The sequence below is a fragment of the Chiloscyllium plagiosum genome, chromosome 3, assembly GCF_004010195.1.
Source record: "Chiloscyllium plagiosum isolate BGI_BamShark_2017 chromosome 3, ASM401019v2, whole genome shotgun sequence".
NCBI classification, from domain to species: domain Eukaryota; kingdom Metazoa; phylum Chordata; class Chondrichthyes; order Orectolobiformes; family Hemiscylliidae; genus Chiloscyllium; species Chiloscyllium plagiosum.
In genome coordinates this window covers 42,812,263-42,828,067 of record NC_057712.1, presented here as the reverse complement: position 1 = coordinate 42,828,067, position 15,805 = coordinate 42,812,263, and the positions used below count along the sequence as shown (strand labels likewise).

Sequence of the window (15,805 nt, the reverse complement as noted above, 5' to 3'; positions counted from 1 at the left end):
TGGTCACAAAAGTTAGAAAATATAATGTTGTTGAGGCTAATAGATATAACCACAATTCAGATTAAGAACACCGCTGATGCTGCACATCTAGGTTGTAACTTTTTTGGTGACAAATTCAGGTAAGAACTGCTTGTAAACTTGCTGTAAAAGCTGTTGTACATTCAAAAGAATTTTACAGATCCCTTACAATTTGTGTATGCAGGACATGTATCACCTTGTCACTTAGTCAAATTCCTGGAATTTCCTCTCTAACAGCACTGTGGGTGTACCTACTCTAGAAGGTTCAAGAAGGCAGCTCACCACCATCAGCTCAAAAACAATTCAGGATGAAAAATAAATACTGGCCTAAGCAGTGATGCCACGTCCTGGGAATGAGTAAAAAGCATAGTACCTAAGCTGGGTTGTGCACAGTTTCTATATATGGAGTATACTGCACATCAAGTTGAATGAGTTGTTTTGCTTGAATACATTATTTCTGTTTACTTGCTTTCCCAAACTGTCCAAAATCTTTTTGTGCATCTTCTCTTTCTGGTGGAGGATCTTCTCAGTGTTTGATACTAACAAATCACTTGTTTTGAGGCTTGACGCAAAAGGTGATGGGGCATAGCTGAATTGGCATTGTCGCTTTGTCTGTATTATGCCAGTTTACTAGGAGCACCTCTGTAAGGATGCAGAATTTTCTGGTTTTATAAATAAGAAAATCACAGAATTCTAATTACTACTGTCCACCCTAATGTAACTCACTCAGCACTTGATTTTGTTTGTAGAAGGGAAGGTTTCCTGAAACGAACATCAACATAGGTGGTTCCAGTCAGCAGCCATCTCTGGCTACCCTCAGCGATGAGAATTGGATCTTAACACAGAAGGTCAATGCTCTGCTGGTAGAGTTGAGTGAGACTAAAGGGAGAAATCAGCAACTTGAGAACAAAGTGACCCACTTACTGGAAGAATTCAAGAAGGAGCAGAAGGTGTATCGAGAACTTGTCAACAAAATAAGCCTCAGCAAGAACCATCCTGACTTGGAGGGGAGTCAGAACAAGATAGAGTTGGAGAAGTTGTTGCAGGAGAAAGCCAGGTTAGAGCAGGAATTGGAACACTTGAAGCAGCTTAATCTTGAAGCTGAGATTCCAGCCAGAGCAAAGGTCCAGAAGTCAGCCAGATGGCTTTACAATAACCCTTTAACAAGGTGGCGGTCAGAAGGACACCTGATTGGACAAGGGGAGCAAAATGAAACCAATCCAATGGAAAATAACAGGCACTTCTCAGAGCAGACCTCCCCTGAACCAACTGTTGCCGCTAATGATGTTGAACAGATCGCTGACTTGGAAACCGTGCAACAGGTAGTGAGGATAAAGAACATTGTGGACCAGATGTATGTTTATATCAGAGACTTTTACTGTGAGGTCGGAGCAGGAACTGCGCTGGTAGGCCAAGCAGATGAAGCAGAGAAACTGAGGAAATTGACTTCTGAGCTTCACCAGATTAGTGACCGAACATGTAAGGATTTGCAAGGGTTACGGTTTGAGATGAGATCTCTGGAAAAGAACATGGGTGCAGTGGAACTCAAAGCTTCCTCGCACTGGATAGAGTTGAGCAACTTAAGACTCGAACTTGAGAAAGCCCAAATGGAACTGAAACAGATGCAAGAGAAAGAGGAGGATTATTGGCAGAAATTGTCACACTTAGAAGACGAGCTGAAAGACAGCCAGCGCAGGAGCGAGAGCTTCAAGCTGAAAGCTGAGGCACTTGCTCAGGACTGTGGGAGTGCTCAGACCCAGGTTCAGCATTTGGAAGAGGAGCTTGAGGTACTCCGTCAGGACAGGAATATTGCCGAGCAAAGGGCTTCAACCCTCAAAGGAGCAGCTAATGATTTATTTGAAAAACTCAAAGTAGCAGAGGGAAAGAAGAGTCTTGAAGAGAAAGAGTGGGTGGAGAAATGCAAAGAGCTGGAGGACAAGTTGGCTGACAGCCAACGCATATCGAGGGAGCTTGAGCTCAAGATGCATGAACTCACCCTGACATGCAGTGGTGCTGATGGTGTGAATAGGAACTTAAAGGCTGAATGCAACTACCTTCAAAATGAGAAAGCGTTAGCTGAGGAAAGGGCAGAGTTTCAGAAACGGGAAATCAACCTGTTGAAAGAGACATTGAGAAAAATGGAAGAGGCTTTGGAAAAGAAAATTAATATTGAGGTCATGTATCAGCAGGCAGTTAGGAAACTGGAAGATGAATTAACACAGTACAAACAGACAGCAAGTGAATTGATGCTAAAGGTTGATGATCTGGTGTCTGCAAAGCAAAGAGTGGATATGATTCTGGGCGGTGTGAAGTCTGAACTAGAATCAGTGAAGGCAGAGAAAAGTGTGGCAGAGCAAAGAGGCGATGCTCAGAGAGCACAGGTGGACTGCTTGAGCGAGCAGCTTAAGAAAATGCAGGAACAGCTCATTCAGAGAACAAGGGAAGAACAGGAGCAAGAACTCAGGGCTCAGAAACTGCAGGAGGAGGTTGACTATGGCCAACATACAAGGGATGACCTGAAATGTCATATAGCTGAGTTGACAGAGGCTAACCATACTGCTACAGAAATGATCAGTGAACTCCAAGCTCAGCTTTCTGCTGCTAAAATGGAGAAGGTTGTCCTGGAAGAGGAGATCAAAATGCAGTATTTGCAGATGCAGGAGTTCAGCAACAAACTGAACCAAGCAGAGAGGCAGATGAGGCAGGATAATTGGAAAACACAGCTGGAGAGCAGGGTCAAACAACCAAACTGGGTCGCACAGGATTTACTTAGCCAGGTGAGAGGCCAGCACCATCTGGAATGGCGTGAAGCAAAAAACCAGAAGAGGGTAGTCTTGGAGGAAAACTATTATTTACCTGGAGGTATGAGGCCAATGACCTCTTTAATTGAAGTGGAGTTTTCAGAGAGTGAGCCATGTAGTCGGCCATCTATTCTGACCACCCAGCACGCTGCTTTGCTGGGGACATCTGTGCAGAAAGCCCCAGGCCTGGCGGAAACGAAATACATTCAAAGTAAACTGCTGGAGACGAGGCCGACCACGCCAGCTGACGAAGGACGGCAAAATATCAGACCATTAAGGACCTTGAAACAGCCATCGGAGGTACATTTTTGACAAAAGCTGGTTTGAGAAAAACCTTTTCCTTGGGGAGCTTTGTGGTGAGCAGCTTGCTGGCACTCCATCGATAGTGGACCAGATTGTCATGAAACTGGGTTGTGTCAATACGTTGCTTTCCCATTGGCTAGCTCAGCTCTGTGCAGCAAACACACATTAAAAACATTAGCTACTTACAATTCAGTTTCTAGATTAATTGTTGATTTTTAACACAAGAATATGTTTCAGATTTGTGTATTAGGCCCAAATTTACTTTTTTAAAATACAATACTAGTCAAGCTCGCCCGAGTGGCTGATCAATGTTATTTCCTTCAAAATTTAATTTCTAAATGTTCTCCCTCACCACCACTTACCCCAACACAGCCTCTGCTTACTTGCTTGCTCCATATCTAAACCTCATTTATCAATTGACGATTGTCACCTCACTACCTGATGGGTTGCCAACGATGATTGGATGTATTCCTGGAGGGATCATCACATGACTCATCCTCCTGCTCCAGCCATTGGTCAGTCAGCATATCCATCCTTGTAATGTACACCCTTCCTCCAGCAATTGAAACAAAGAGACTCCTTACCCAATTGCTGTCAGTCGTACAGCTTTTCTTTCTGCTTTCAATATTTTTATTCCTTGTAAACAGAACTGTTCCAAGAAGACTACAAGAAAAGCCTTTATCTTTTTTAATGTTGCTGTAATACGGCTCCCCCTGCCAATCAGAATTGAACACTGCAATGTCCTGGACTTTGATCTTCAACTTCTGAAGATTCCTGGCTAATCCTGGAGCGTTGGCAACCCAATATCTTCGTTTTAGCTCATGTTGTATTTCTACACCTTCATCATTGCCAAAGCAGCCCCTTAAATTCTGAAATCTTTCTATCCCTTTTTATTCAGTTCTCAGCTTTGAATTGAAAAGGCCCATGACCTGAACACGGCATCCATAGCTAAGATACTCCTCATCCCATTCTGGAGTAGACAATGAGAAAAGCTTATCTCCATGTACCATTCACTTGTTCTGATTTTGTCAACATTCACTTCTTCTGACATTTTTGACCTTGTACTGTGAGTATATCTTGCCCTCTTTATTTCTCTTCTCAAGCCTTGATTCTCTTTAAATCAATCTCTGGTTGTCATTCTTTTCTAAGACCCTCAAAGTGGCACAACTCCTTACTTCCTTCCTCTTGCCTTCCATCTATATTTCTAGATATTTATTGATATTTTCTTAACTTGTTCAGACATGTTATGACACATCTTTGGAGCAGGTGGAACTTGAAATCAGTCCTCTTGGCTCAGGGGTAAGATGCTACTGCTGCTCCACAAGCGCTCCCCCATCTCTAATTGCAAAACTAGATCTGTATCCTCAACATTCCACAGTTCATAGTTTCCTGGTGTTCTGCTGGAAAATCTCTCCTATTTGGTGTGAGCTAAGAGGACAGAAAGGAAAACCAGCTTGGGCATTTTATTTGTGTTCTTTTCAATTTCAAATCCTGGGTCAGCACTGCACTCTTTCCTAACCATCGTCCTAGCATTGCTGAACAGAAATAATTGAATGTTGTATCTCGAAGTTAATTTGGGGAAAAAAAAGTGCAATTTCGTCAAACAGTTGAAGAGTAAAATTGCTTTCCCAATCTGTAGGTGTTGAAAGAAGAATAATCTCGAATATTCTCATGTGCATTAAGATCAATCTAGAAATACTGTTGCCCAGCAAAAGAAATGGGTGCTTAGACATGTAGTTAAAGAGCACTACCCTCTCCACTCCATAGTTCAGTCAAATGCCATGGAATAAGCATGAGACATAGAATCCCTACAGTGCAGATAGAGGCCTTACAGTCCACTGGGTCTGCATCAACCCTCCATTGGGCATCACATCCAGAACCTTCCCCAATACCCCACCCAATCCCCATAACCCTGCATTTCCCATGGGGTAACCCATCTAGTCTACACATTCCTGGACACTATGGGGCAAGTTGGCATGGCCAATCCACCTAACCTGCATATCATTGGACTGTGGAAGGAAACCACACCACCCAGAGGAAACCTTCACACAGACATTAAAACCAATGTAAAAACTGATGTTAAAATTCTGTAGGATTATCCTCATTAGAAAAAAAAATCTGTGGAAATAATATGTAGTGTAAGTTGATTATGCTGTAAATTGCTAAATTTCCAGGTTAGTTAATTAAGTAAGTTTTAAAATGACCTTTTAGAATACAGAAGAAATATAATAACTTTCTACTTAAAGCACCTGTACATTATTTATCCTATTTTCTGAAACTCCCCTCTGCCACAGCTTTGGTCCTCATGGTTGCAATGGAGCTTTCTGCTCATTGATTCTCTATTGGCAGCCAATCCCCAAATCACGTATCGTTTGCCAACCCTACGACTTGCCACCCTGTGACTCTTTTACTTACCCTTTCACCAATCCTTCCTCTTGATGGATGTCACTGCTGCATCACTCTTTCAATCACTACTTTCCTCTATTGAACCCTCATTCTGAGCAAGGGTCATAGAGATGAGCAACAGGCAGGAGCAGCAGCTGAATTTTGACTCTGTAAACTAAGGCCCCATTAATTGATGAATTTTAAAGAGAAACAATGTTATACTTTAAATGAGGAATTACTGCATCTTATATTTATAACCCTTAGTTTTGGTGCTAGTAAACTCTTGTTGAATTAGATTTCAATGCACATTGTGTTAAGATGTGATCACAATTGTTGAATTTGTGCTGCATGTTAGTTAGGATATGAAGTGGCCCCTTCCACGGCAGAAAGTTAAACTTCTCCGATATAGTTGAGTAGAGTTAATTACTTGAAATTTGCTGATAACTTGTCTAATAAACAGGATGAATCTATGTTTGTGTCTCAGCAGTGCCCCCTCAAACCTCTTTCAGCAAACAGCTTAGAGGTTGTGGGGCAATGGTAGCATCCCTGTCTCTGAGCCAGATGGTCCAGGTTCAATTCCCACAGTGTGTCAGAAAGATTGATCTAAAAGAAAGTACTGAACAGTCAGCTTGCCTCACTGAGGGTTAGAATAGTTGTCTATTTGTATATGTTAGCTTGAGAAAAATCAGAGTTTGTCACTTTGCTAAATCTAGTAGTTTAATACAGAATTGTCAAAGTATTTTAAACTTGAACTGGGGAATAAATAGTTTTACCTGGCAGGGAGAAGAGAGGAAGGATAGAATTACCATGATTCTGGTCCACTAAAGAATCTGGCTGTTTTATCATCTTTATTTCTTATGCAAATTTACTTTGCTGCTGTGGTTACGGGTGATTTTGTTTCAGCAATTATGCTGCTAGTCTTAAATCTTTCATTGGGTTTCCATGCCAACAGTTCATTCCAATGATCTTTTGAGGGTCGTGTCCTTGTCATCTTGCTCTTTTTGGCTCTCTCGCTGTCTGTTCCCCATTGCTCTGGTGATTGTCCAACCTGGCTGTGATCCAACTCCTCATCATTTTCAACATTATTAATTTTCACAGATGGCAGAGCTGGACCTAAGCAAATTGAGTTGTGAAATGGGCAAAGCTTTCTCGGACAAAGAGGCTGTTTTGTTTGGAAAGGAAAGTTTCAAAAATAATAACAAGCATTTAGAAGCAGAACTGAAAATCCTTAAACCAAGTGAGAACACCCATAATGCTCCTGTATCTCTCAGTGATCAGAGAGTATGGCACAAATGTAAGGGTGATTTTGTGCAAGCCAGGTTAAGTGAAATGAGTATTTCATCCAGTCCTGAGCAAATCTCACAGAATACTCCAGTGAAACTTCATTCTGAGACAAATGTAAACCATCCAAACAATAATACATTTCTGATGCAAACTGGTGACAAACGTCACACGAGCTGCGACCAAAACATCTTCACCAAAGTCCAAGATAAATTTGTCTCTTCATCTACAATTCTGGAATTTCAGGGCGTACGTCGTCAAGTCACAGTGCAAGACTTGGTCGAGGCTGACCTCCTGAACAAAAATGTTGCTGAGCAGCTTGAGAAAGGAGTCAAGACCGTTTCTCAAGTTGAAAATTCCCTTGGCAAGTATCTGAACAAAATTAATTCAATTGCTGGCTTGTACTTAGAAGCCAGTAAACAGAAAATGTGCTTCTATGAGGCAGCGAGAGCGGGGATCATTGAATCCTCTGTAGCCCTCGAGTTTTTGGAAGCTCAAGCTGCAACAGGCTATATTGTCCACACACAGTCCAATGGAAAGTACTCTGTTCAAGAGGCTGTTGAGAAAGGACTCATTCCCCTAGAGTTCAAAGAAAGACTGCTTGAAGCAGAGAAAGGGGTCACAGGGTATTTTCATCATGGCAAGATCCTGTCTGTATTCCAAGCCATGGAGAGCAAGCTGCTTCCAAGTCAAATTGGAAGAAGGCTGCTTGAAGTTCAGATTGCAACTGGAGGAATCATCGACCCAGTGCGGAGTGTTAGATTACCTTTGGCGACTGCATGCAAGCAAGGTCTCCTCAACCACGACACTACCCAAAACCTGTATAAGGTGCTTAATAACATGAAAGGCTTTCAGAATCCAAACAACACCAAACAAGCTATGCATTACGCAGAATTGATGAAATTTTGCGTGGTGGATTTAGAAGGGAATTATCTTCTCCTCCCCTTTGGGACCCGCAAGATATCCACTCCATCCCCTACAAGGCCTAATACTATTTCAGTGGTTGATACCAGCACAAAGTCAGAAATAACTTCATATGATGCGTTTCTGAAGTACTATATTGAGAAGCAGACCTACCTTGAACTTTCAGCACTGCAGTCCCAGTGGAGGGAGACCATTGACAAGGGCAGCAGTGAGTATTTTCTTATTGACAGTAACTCTGGAAGGCAGTTCAGCCTCAATGATGCTTTAACCCAGGGTCACATCAGCCAAACAGAACTTAATAAATACCGGGATGGCCACATCACAGTGACTGAGCTGGCTGACATGTTGATAAGCAGAGCCTCTGTAGTTTCCAATCCCAATAGTCCAATTGCAGGCATTTGGAATCCTAACAGCTGTAGAAGAATTTCTATCCTGAAAGCTATGCATCAGAATTTGGTGGAGAGGCTGACAGCCACTCGATTGCTTGAGGCACAGGCTTGTACTGGTGGAATAATTGATCCAACAACTGGGAAGAAATTCTCCATTTCGGAAGCATTGCAGCGAGAGTTAGTTGACAGTGAAATTGCTGCTAGCATCCAAAAATCTCAGCAAGCTTACAGAGGTTTCCTTCAACCTGGGACACAGGCAATCATATCAACTGCAGAAGCTGTGCACAAGAACCTCTTGGGTCATGACCTCGGTCACCGATTCCTTGAGTTACAATATTTGACTGGCGGGCTAGTGGATCCAAATCTTCCAGGAAGAATCTCCTTAGAAGATGCTCTGAGAAGACACCTTATTGATGACAAGACAGCTCAGAGATTGACAGATGAAAAGATGCATGCCAAGAACTTGGTTTGTCCCAAGACCAAACAAAAGATTTCATACAAAGAGGCTTTGGCCAGAGCCATATTCGACTGCCACACAGGTTTGAGACTGCTGGAAGCAGCTGAATATTTTTCTAACACTTCCGCTTAATTGCATACCATTTTGTTTCCCATCTCCTTTTGCCACACACTTTCTCTGCTCATGTATACACTATAGCAGCTGTGTAACATCTGGCTTTGGTTTGTTAGAACATGAACATTTTAGATTCCAGCTTCTATGTGCTTGAACACTTGGCAATCCTCCAGTATCTTTTCCCACTGGCCATTCTTCACAAGCTGATCTAACATTTCAGTGTCACTATGTGTTTTGACTTCGGGAGTACCATGATTAAGCCTGATCTGGAAATCACAGGATTAAATTCAGCCACATGTTCTCCGACAGTTGTTTTCTTCCTTGTCCTCCAAGCCTTGAGTTGCTGAGCCTGATTTCCATACTTACACCACCTTTCCGCTGAGATCTATTAACTTAATATAGACATAGATTGACCTTCTAGTCAACTTGGAATATCCCAGTAAATGATCTGGTTATTAACTGAACTGTTGTGGCATATAACCTACATTTGTGTCACTTTTCTTCCTCACCTTTCATCATTGTCTTTCTACTTTGCTGTTACAATTTAAATTCGAAACATTAACTTGCGCTCTCTCTCCATGGATGCTGCCTGACCTGCTGTGATCTCCAGCATTTGTTGTTTTCAGTACAGATGCACCTGCAGTAATTTGCTCCTTCAGCACAAATTCAGTTTGCTTCTCACTTAGTTGACCAGAATGGACACAAATGAGAGCTGTTGAGTGATTTGCATGGAATCCTGGTCAGAATCACATAAGAGTGCCAATGGTGTGAACTGGGACCTGTGGTTAGATTCTAGATCTGATCCTAATCCAAAGTCACAATAAAAGGTATCCTTAATGCAATGAAAAGATTTAGTCTCCACAAGAGTGTATGGAGATTATTCCAACTGATACGACATGGATAGATATATATGTGGCAGGTGGATTAGTGAGAGTGAAGTTATCCTCTCATGTCGGTCACTTTCTGCCACTTTGTTTGTTTGAGCATCCATAACATGACTGGTTGCCCCAGTTGTCACAAATAATGCTGACCTGTTCTGTGTTTTAACACCCTGAGCATTTGATGCTTCAACATCCAAAAAACACGATTGTCCATTTTTTGAAATTCATTCAGTTTTTATAGTGCACCTTGATTGTCCTTGGGAATGTTGCTGAGCCACCTTCTTGAAAGCTCTAGTACACGTGAAGGGGAAAGGTGAGGGGTCCACAGTGCTGTATCAGTGCTCTGTAGTGCTCAAAATTATGGAGGGTTTTGACCATATGTGAGGAGAAACCATACTGTTCAGTAACCGGTGGATAAAGCTTCAAGATATGTAATTGGCATAATAGCTGGGAGGCATCAGGAAACTTCATGCTATGCATTATTTTCTGGAATGCAAAGATCTGCAGGCAATGGAAGCAGATTTAGTAGTAACCTTCAAAAGGGTATTGAATAAACATGTAATAGTGAAGCATTTGAAGGATTATGAAGTGTGTGGGATGAATCCGAAAGCTCTTTAACAGATTTGCCATAGGCATAATGGGCTAAACGATCTCCTTCTGTACTACAAGATTCCATGAATTTTTGTGATCATTGGAATGAATAATATAAGGAAAATTGGGCTATTTTAGCTCATAAAGCTAATTTTTCCTTCAACGTTTTGCTCATGAGCATTACACTTTTAATGTTCTGGTGAATAGATACACTAAAATTGCATATTAATGCTCAAAATAGGATTTGGAAATAAACTATAAAATGTAAGCTCCTTCAGTAGGTTCCTTTTAGTAGGTTTTGCTGCAAAATTAGTTTTGTCATAACCACCTAGCCCCCTGCGAAATTTAGCCAGCATCCTGCTGTCAAAGGAGTCCTGCCAAGCTGCTGTAATACATCATGTGTGGAGATGGTACACACTGCTGCCAGCAGATGCTGGTGGTGGAGAGAGTGAATGCTTAAGGTGAGGTGCCAGTAAAGTGGTCTGCATTGTCCTGGACATGTCAAACTTCTCAAATGTCATTGGCTGAAATCTTCCAGGCAAGTGGGGAACACTCTATCCCACATCTAACTTGTGCCTTGTAGTTAGTAGACACCTGTAGATGGGTTGGGGGATTGCAGGGCATTTATTTGTGATTGCAGGCTGTGGATGACACTGGCTAGGCTAGCTTTTCTTGCATAACTCTACTTGTCCTCCACAGCCACCTGATGAAGGAGCGGTGCTGCAAAAGCTAGTGCTTCTAAATAAACCTGTTGGGCTATAACTTAGTGTTGTTTGATTTTTCACTTTGTCCACCCCAGTCCTACACCGGCACTTCCACATCATGTCCTCAAGTAGATGGTGGTGACTTGCCTCCTTGAATAATTGCAGTCCATTATCAGTCAGGAGGTTGGTTTTTGCTGTAGGACTTCAAGTCTCTGACATGCTTTTGTCATCACAATACTTATATGGTGAATCCATTCAATTGCTGGTTAATAATGACTCGCCCAGATCATTAATGCTGTGGTAATACTGCTGAATGTTGAGGGCTGATAGACAGTCTCTCACTTGTCATGGTCTATCACTTACTTTACATGAATGTTATAGGCCAGCCCCAAGCCTGAATGTTGTTCACATCTTGCTGTATATGTATATGGAGTGCTTTAGTGTCTGAGGAATGTGAAAGATTCTAAACGTTGTGCAATCATTGTCAAATATCTCCCATATCTAACCTTATTATGATGGAGAAAGACCAATGATAAAGCAGCTGAAGATGGTTTGGCCTTGGAAGCTAACGTGAGGAATTCCTGCAGCGATGTCCTGGTGCTAAGATGAATGGCCTCTGATATCATAACTATGTTCCTTTGCATTACATGTGGTTCCAAGAAGTGGAGACCTGCCCCATTTCCAATTTTGCCTCTTCTTGTGCTTATCATTATACACATATATGTCTGTAATGGAATGTATTAAAACATGCTACAGGGCATGAACTTAATAAATTTTGCCAGTCGTCTTGATTTTTTAGTAATGTTTTACTGTATAATCAAGTCAGAAATCTCAATACCTCACCCCACAACCATGGTTCATCTGACTCACAACACAATGACAATTTATTGCACCTTAAATCAAGTAAGATATCTGGCAAGGCACTTCGCTGGACCATTGTGAAACAAAATAGAGTACCAAGCCAAATAAGAAGATATTAGGTGAGGGAACCAAAAACCTGGTTCAAGAGAGATGTTTTAAGGAGAGTCTTAGAGGAGGGAAATGAGATCTGGAGGTGTAAGAAGGGTATTCCAGAGTTTGAGACCTAGTCAACTGAAGCCTAATGGTGGAGCAATTAAAATTGGGGTAAGCAATAGGCTAGAGGGTTGTGAGACCAGAGATGAGAAGGATTGGGAAGGTAAAGCTATGGAGGGATTTGAATAAGATCCTTATTTATATAGAGAAGCATAAGGGTGATCGGAAATGAAACTAGGTGCAAGTTAAGACATGGACAGAAAAATTTTGGGTAGTCTCTACTTGTAAAGAGAATAAAATATGGAAAACCAGTCAGCAGAGCATTGGGACAGTTGAGTCTCGAGGTTAAGAAAGCATAAGTGAGAATTCAGCGGATGAGCTGAGACAAGGGCAATGTTGAGTGATGTCATAAAGTTTAAATGGTGCAAGTATATGGTCAGAAGCTCATCGCAAACTATTGTGATGCCATGCTACCTTAATATCACATGGTTGCCAGGGAGGGGCTTGAGGTCTGTCGTTCTGGAGCAGAGCTTGTAGCATAGACTGCAAACTATGTTCTAGATTTTGTAGATAAGGCTGAACCACTCTCCAACACACTCAGACTTAGATATCACTTGAAAACTGACCAATGAGAAAGAGTCCACCCTACAGATTTAATATCCGTGGGCAACATTAACATTATTGAATCCTGACAGAATGGAAGCAGGCCGTTCAGCCCTTTGAGACCATACTGACCATACAAGGAGCATCTGATCCACACCCACATTTCCCATGGGCATTCCACCTAGTCTGCACATTTGTGGACACTATGGGCAATTTAATACGGCCAATCCACTTCACCTGCAGATGTTTGGGCAATGGGTGGAAACCGGAGGACCTGGAGGAAATCTAAGCAGACACTGGGAGAATATGCATACTCCACAGACAGTCGCCTGAGGGTAGAATTGAATCTGGTCCCTTGTCTGTGAGGCAGCAGTGCTAATCACTAATCCACCGTGCCACCCTAACATGGGTAGATTCTACCCCTCAATGGGTAGGAGGTCCTACCTTTGCAAGCTGCCAGCCAAGCAGATTAAACAGCAGTTCCAATCCTGGCAATGTCAGATCTTGGGGCTGGGTATTGCAGGCAGGACCACAAAGAAGGCAGTAATGGACCCTGGACAAAGTCTGGGTCCTGGATTGAGAGGAGAGGGTTTGGGCTAGGTTAGGGAGAGGGAAGGGGTAATGGTTGGGAGGGTGCTTGGTTGGTGTTTGAAAGTGGACATGTACGAAGGAAGTTTCTAGGATTGGGGTGATGGTGCCCTTGGTGCACGAAAGGCACTCCCCATGGACAGTGCCCCATCTATTCCGTCTGCCTTTTTCTTAGCTGCCTACATCTGCCCATACTATCTGGGGCCATTGTATTTTGACAAGTTCAATTGGCCTTTAATTATTTAGTGATATATGATGGATGGGCTCTCGATTTTGGTACCCACCCACTTGAAATATTATGGTGGGTGTACGTGAAGGTTTGTTTGGAAAAACTCTAATTTTATGTACACCCACCAACCCCTGTCAAAAAGCACACCTCTCTAGGGCATGTAAAATCCAGTTTAGTGGTTTTATTTAAAAGGAAGAAAACTGTACACATCCAATAATAGATGTTGAGTAAGATGATGGGTAAGCAGTTCAGAGAAATGGTGAGGTGGATCTCGATATCTTCAGCACATGTGTAAACCTAGTATAGTCCCTTTGCATTCTGTTAATATAGGGCAGAATGTAAATGAGAAATAGGAGGGGGCCAAGGACAGCAGAAATAATGGTATAAGAACAGGAGGGGAAACCATTATAAGTGACTCCGGTTATGAATTGATAACTACTAATAGAACCTGGTATGTACAGTCCCTCTCTCAACATCCATAAGATGTTAGAGGATGGTAGTGTGGTCAGCCAGATCCAAGGCTGCAGGCAAGTTGAGGAGTAGCAAAGTTCTGCAGACTAGGAACTCCCAGCTATGATCCAAAGTCTGATCTGAGCAGAGGTATGTGTCAAGTCTCGACAGTGCCCAGTTGGCGAGGGAACTCAATTGCTCAGGTTTCCTGTTCCTGAAATGCTATCCTGTGATCCCTTGTTAGGAAAATCCTCTGTCACTGTTGAACAAGGAGCAGGATTTGGCTCCACTCAGTCAGTACATTGGTCAAATACCCTGACACTGTTGATATCTTAAGCTCGCACATGGTCATGATCAAGGTCAGGAGGGACTACCAGGAACTGAATTGTCACTATCTAATTCTACAAGACCAAGAAATCAACAAACTGAGCTTCTGATCTTGAAGTGGATGCAAGATTGACTGCCGTTTGAATATCCTGCTGGATTTACCTTCCCATTCCAGCGACTGTCTTTTGCTCAGCAGTAAGGGTGGAGACAGAAAATTTTAAGCAAGAATATGAAGACTGATTTACAACAGACCTTTACTAAAAGAATGAGCAGATTTATATAAATGATTTGGATTGGAATATAGAAGGAATGGTTAGTAAGTTTGCAGAGAATGATGTAGTGGATGGTGATGAAGATTATTTCAGTACAACAGGATCTTGATCAGATGGGCAAAGGAGTGGCAGATTGGAGTTTAATTTAGACAAATATGAGGTGTTGCATTTTGATAAGGCAAATCAGGGTAGGACTTCTAATGGTAGGGTCTGGAGAGTTTTGCAAAACAAAGAAACCTTGGGGTGCAGGTTCACAGTTCCTTGAAGGTAGAGTCACAGGTAGACAAGGTAATGAAGAAGATGAAAGAACTGTGGATGCGTGAATCAGAAATAAAAACAGAAATTAGTGAAAAAGCTCAGCAGGTCTGGCAACGTCTGTGAAGAGAAATCAGAGTTAACGTTTCAGGTCTGGTGACCCTTCCTCAGAACCCAGTCACCAGACCTGAAATGTTAACTCTGATTTCTCTCCATAGATGCTGCCAGACCTGCTGAGCTTTTCCAGCAATTACTGTTTTTAGTATTGAAGAAGGCCTTTGGTGCACTTACTTTTATCAGTCAGTTCACTGATTATAGGAGCTGTGGCTGTACAGAACATTGGTTAGGCCACTTTTGGAATACAGTGTTCTCTGCTATAAGAAAGATGATGTTAAGCTTGAAAGGGTGCAGAAAAGATTTACAAGGATGTTGCTGGGGATGGATGGTTTGAGCTACAAGGAGAGGCTGAATAGTTTGGGAGTATTTTCCCTGGAATGTTGGAGACTGAGGAGTGACCTTGTAAAAATTTATAAAATCATGAGGGGCATGGATAGGGTGAATTGCCAAAGTCTTTTTCCTAGAGTAGTGGAGTCCAAAACTAGACGGCTTAAGTTTAAGGTGAGAGGGGAAAGGTTTTCACGCAGAGGGTGGTATGTGTACGGAATGAGCTGTCAGAAGAAGTGATGGAGGCTGGTGCAATTGCAGCATTTAAAAGGCATCTGAATGGGTCTATGAATAGGAAGGGTTTGGAGGGATATGGCCAAATGCTGACAACTAGGACTAGATTAATTTAGGATATCTGGCTGGTATGGATGAATTGGACTGTACAGCTCTATGACGTGATATACAAGGGTTGTTGCTCTCTTGTTGATTCTACTGTAAAAGAGATGAGTGTTTAATTCTCAATACTTGATCCTTTCCAGTACTTTGAGCACTAAGTTGTTCATCAAAATTTTTTTTAAAAACTAGATACGTTAATTCTTCCAGACATGCCAGTGTGAGTGGACTTATTTGCCATTTTTAGCATGAACACTTATTCAGTAAGGGAATGCTTTTGGAGATCACCAACGGGTAGCTTTCTGCTCTACCTTACCAACCTCGTTAAAGAGGGATGACTATCAAAGATATTTTCCAGATATTTCAGCATTCCACTGTTTTGAAAGATTACCACTAGTACACTGTAGCATAATTTATAATAAAACCCTTTGCAGTTTGTAGT

At 42.1% G+C, this 15,805-nt stretch overlaps 2 protein-coding genes across 7 annotated transcripts in view; both read left to right on the top strand.

The window, feature by feature from the left end:
- The window catches only part of dst (dystonin), a 642,458-nt gene that overhangs the window by 334,680 nt on the left and 291,973 nt on the right, over window positions 1-15,805 (top strand). The gene's annotated exons all lie outside the window — the stretch shown is intronic.
- Window positions 3,130-11,654, top strand: LOC122543097 (plectin-like). The gene has a single exon (XM_043681352.1). The coding sequence runs from the start codon at window positions 6,606-6,608 to the stop codon at window positions 8,688-8,690; it is 2,085 nt and encodes a 694-aa protein (XP_043537287.1). The 5' UTR covers window positions 3,130-6,605; the 3' UTR covers window positions 8,691-11,654.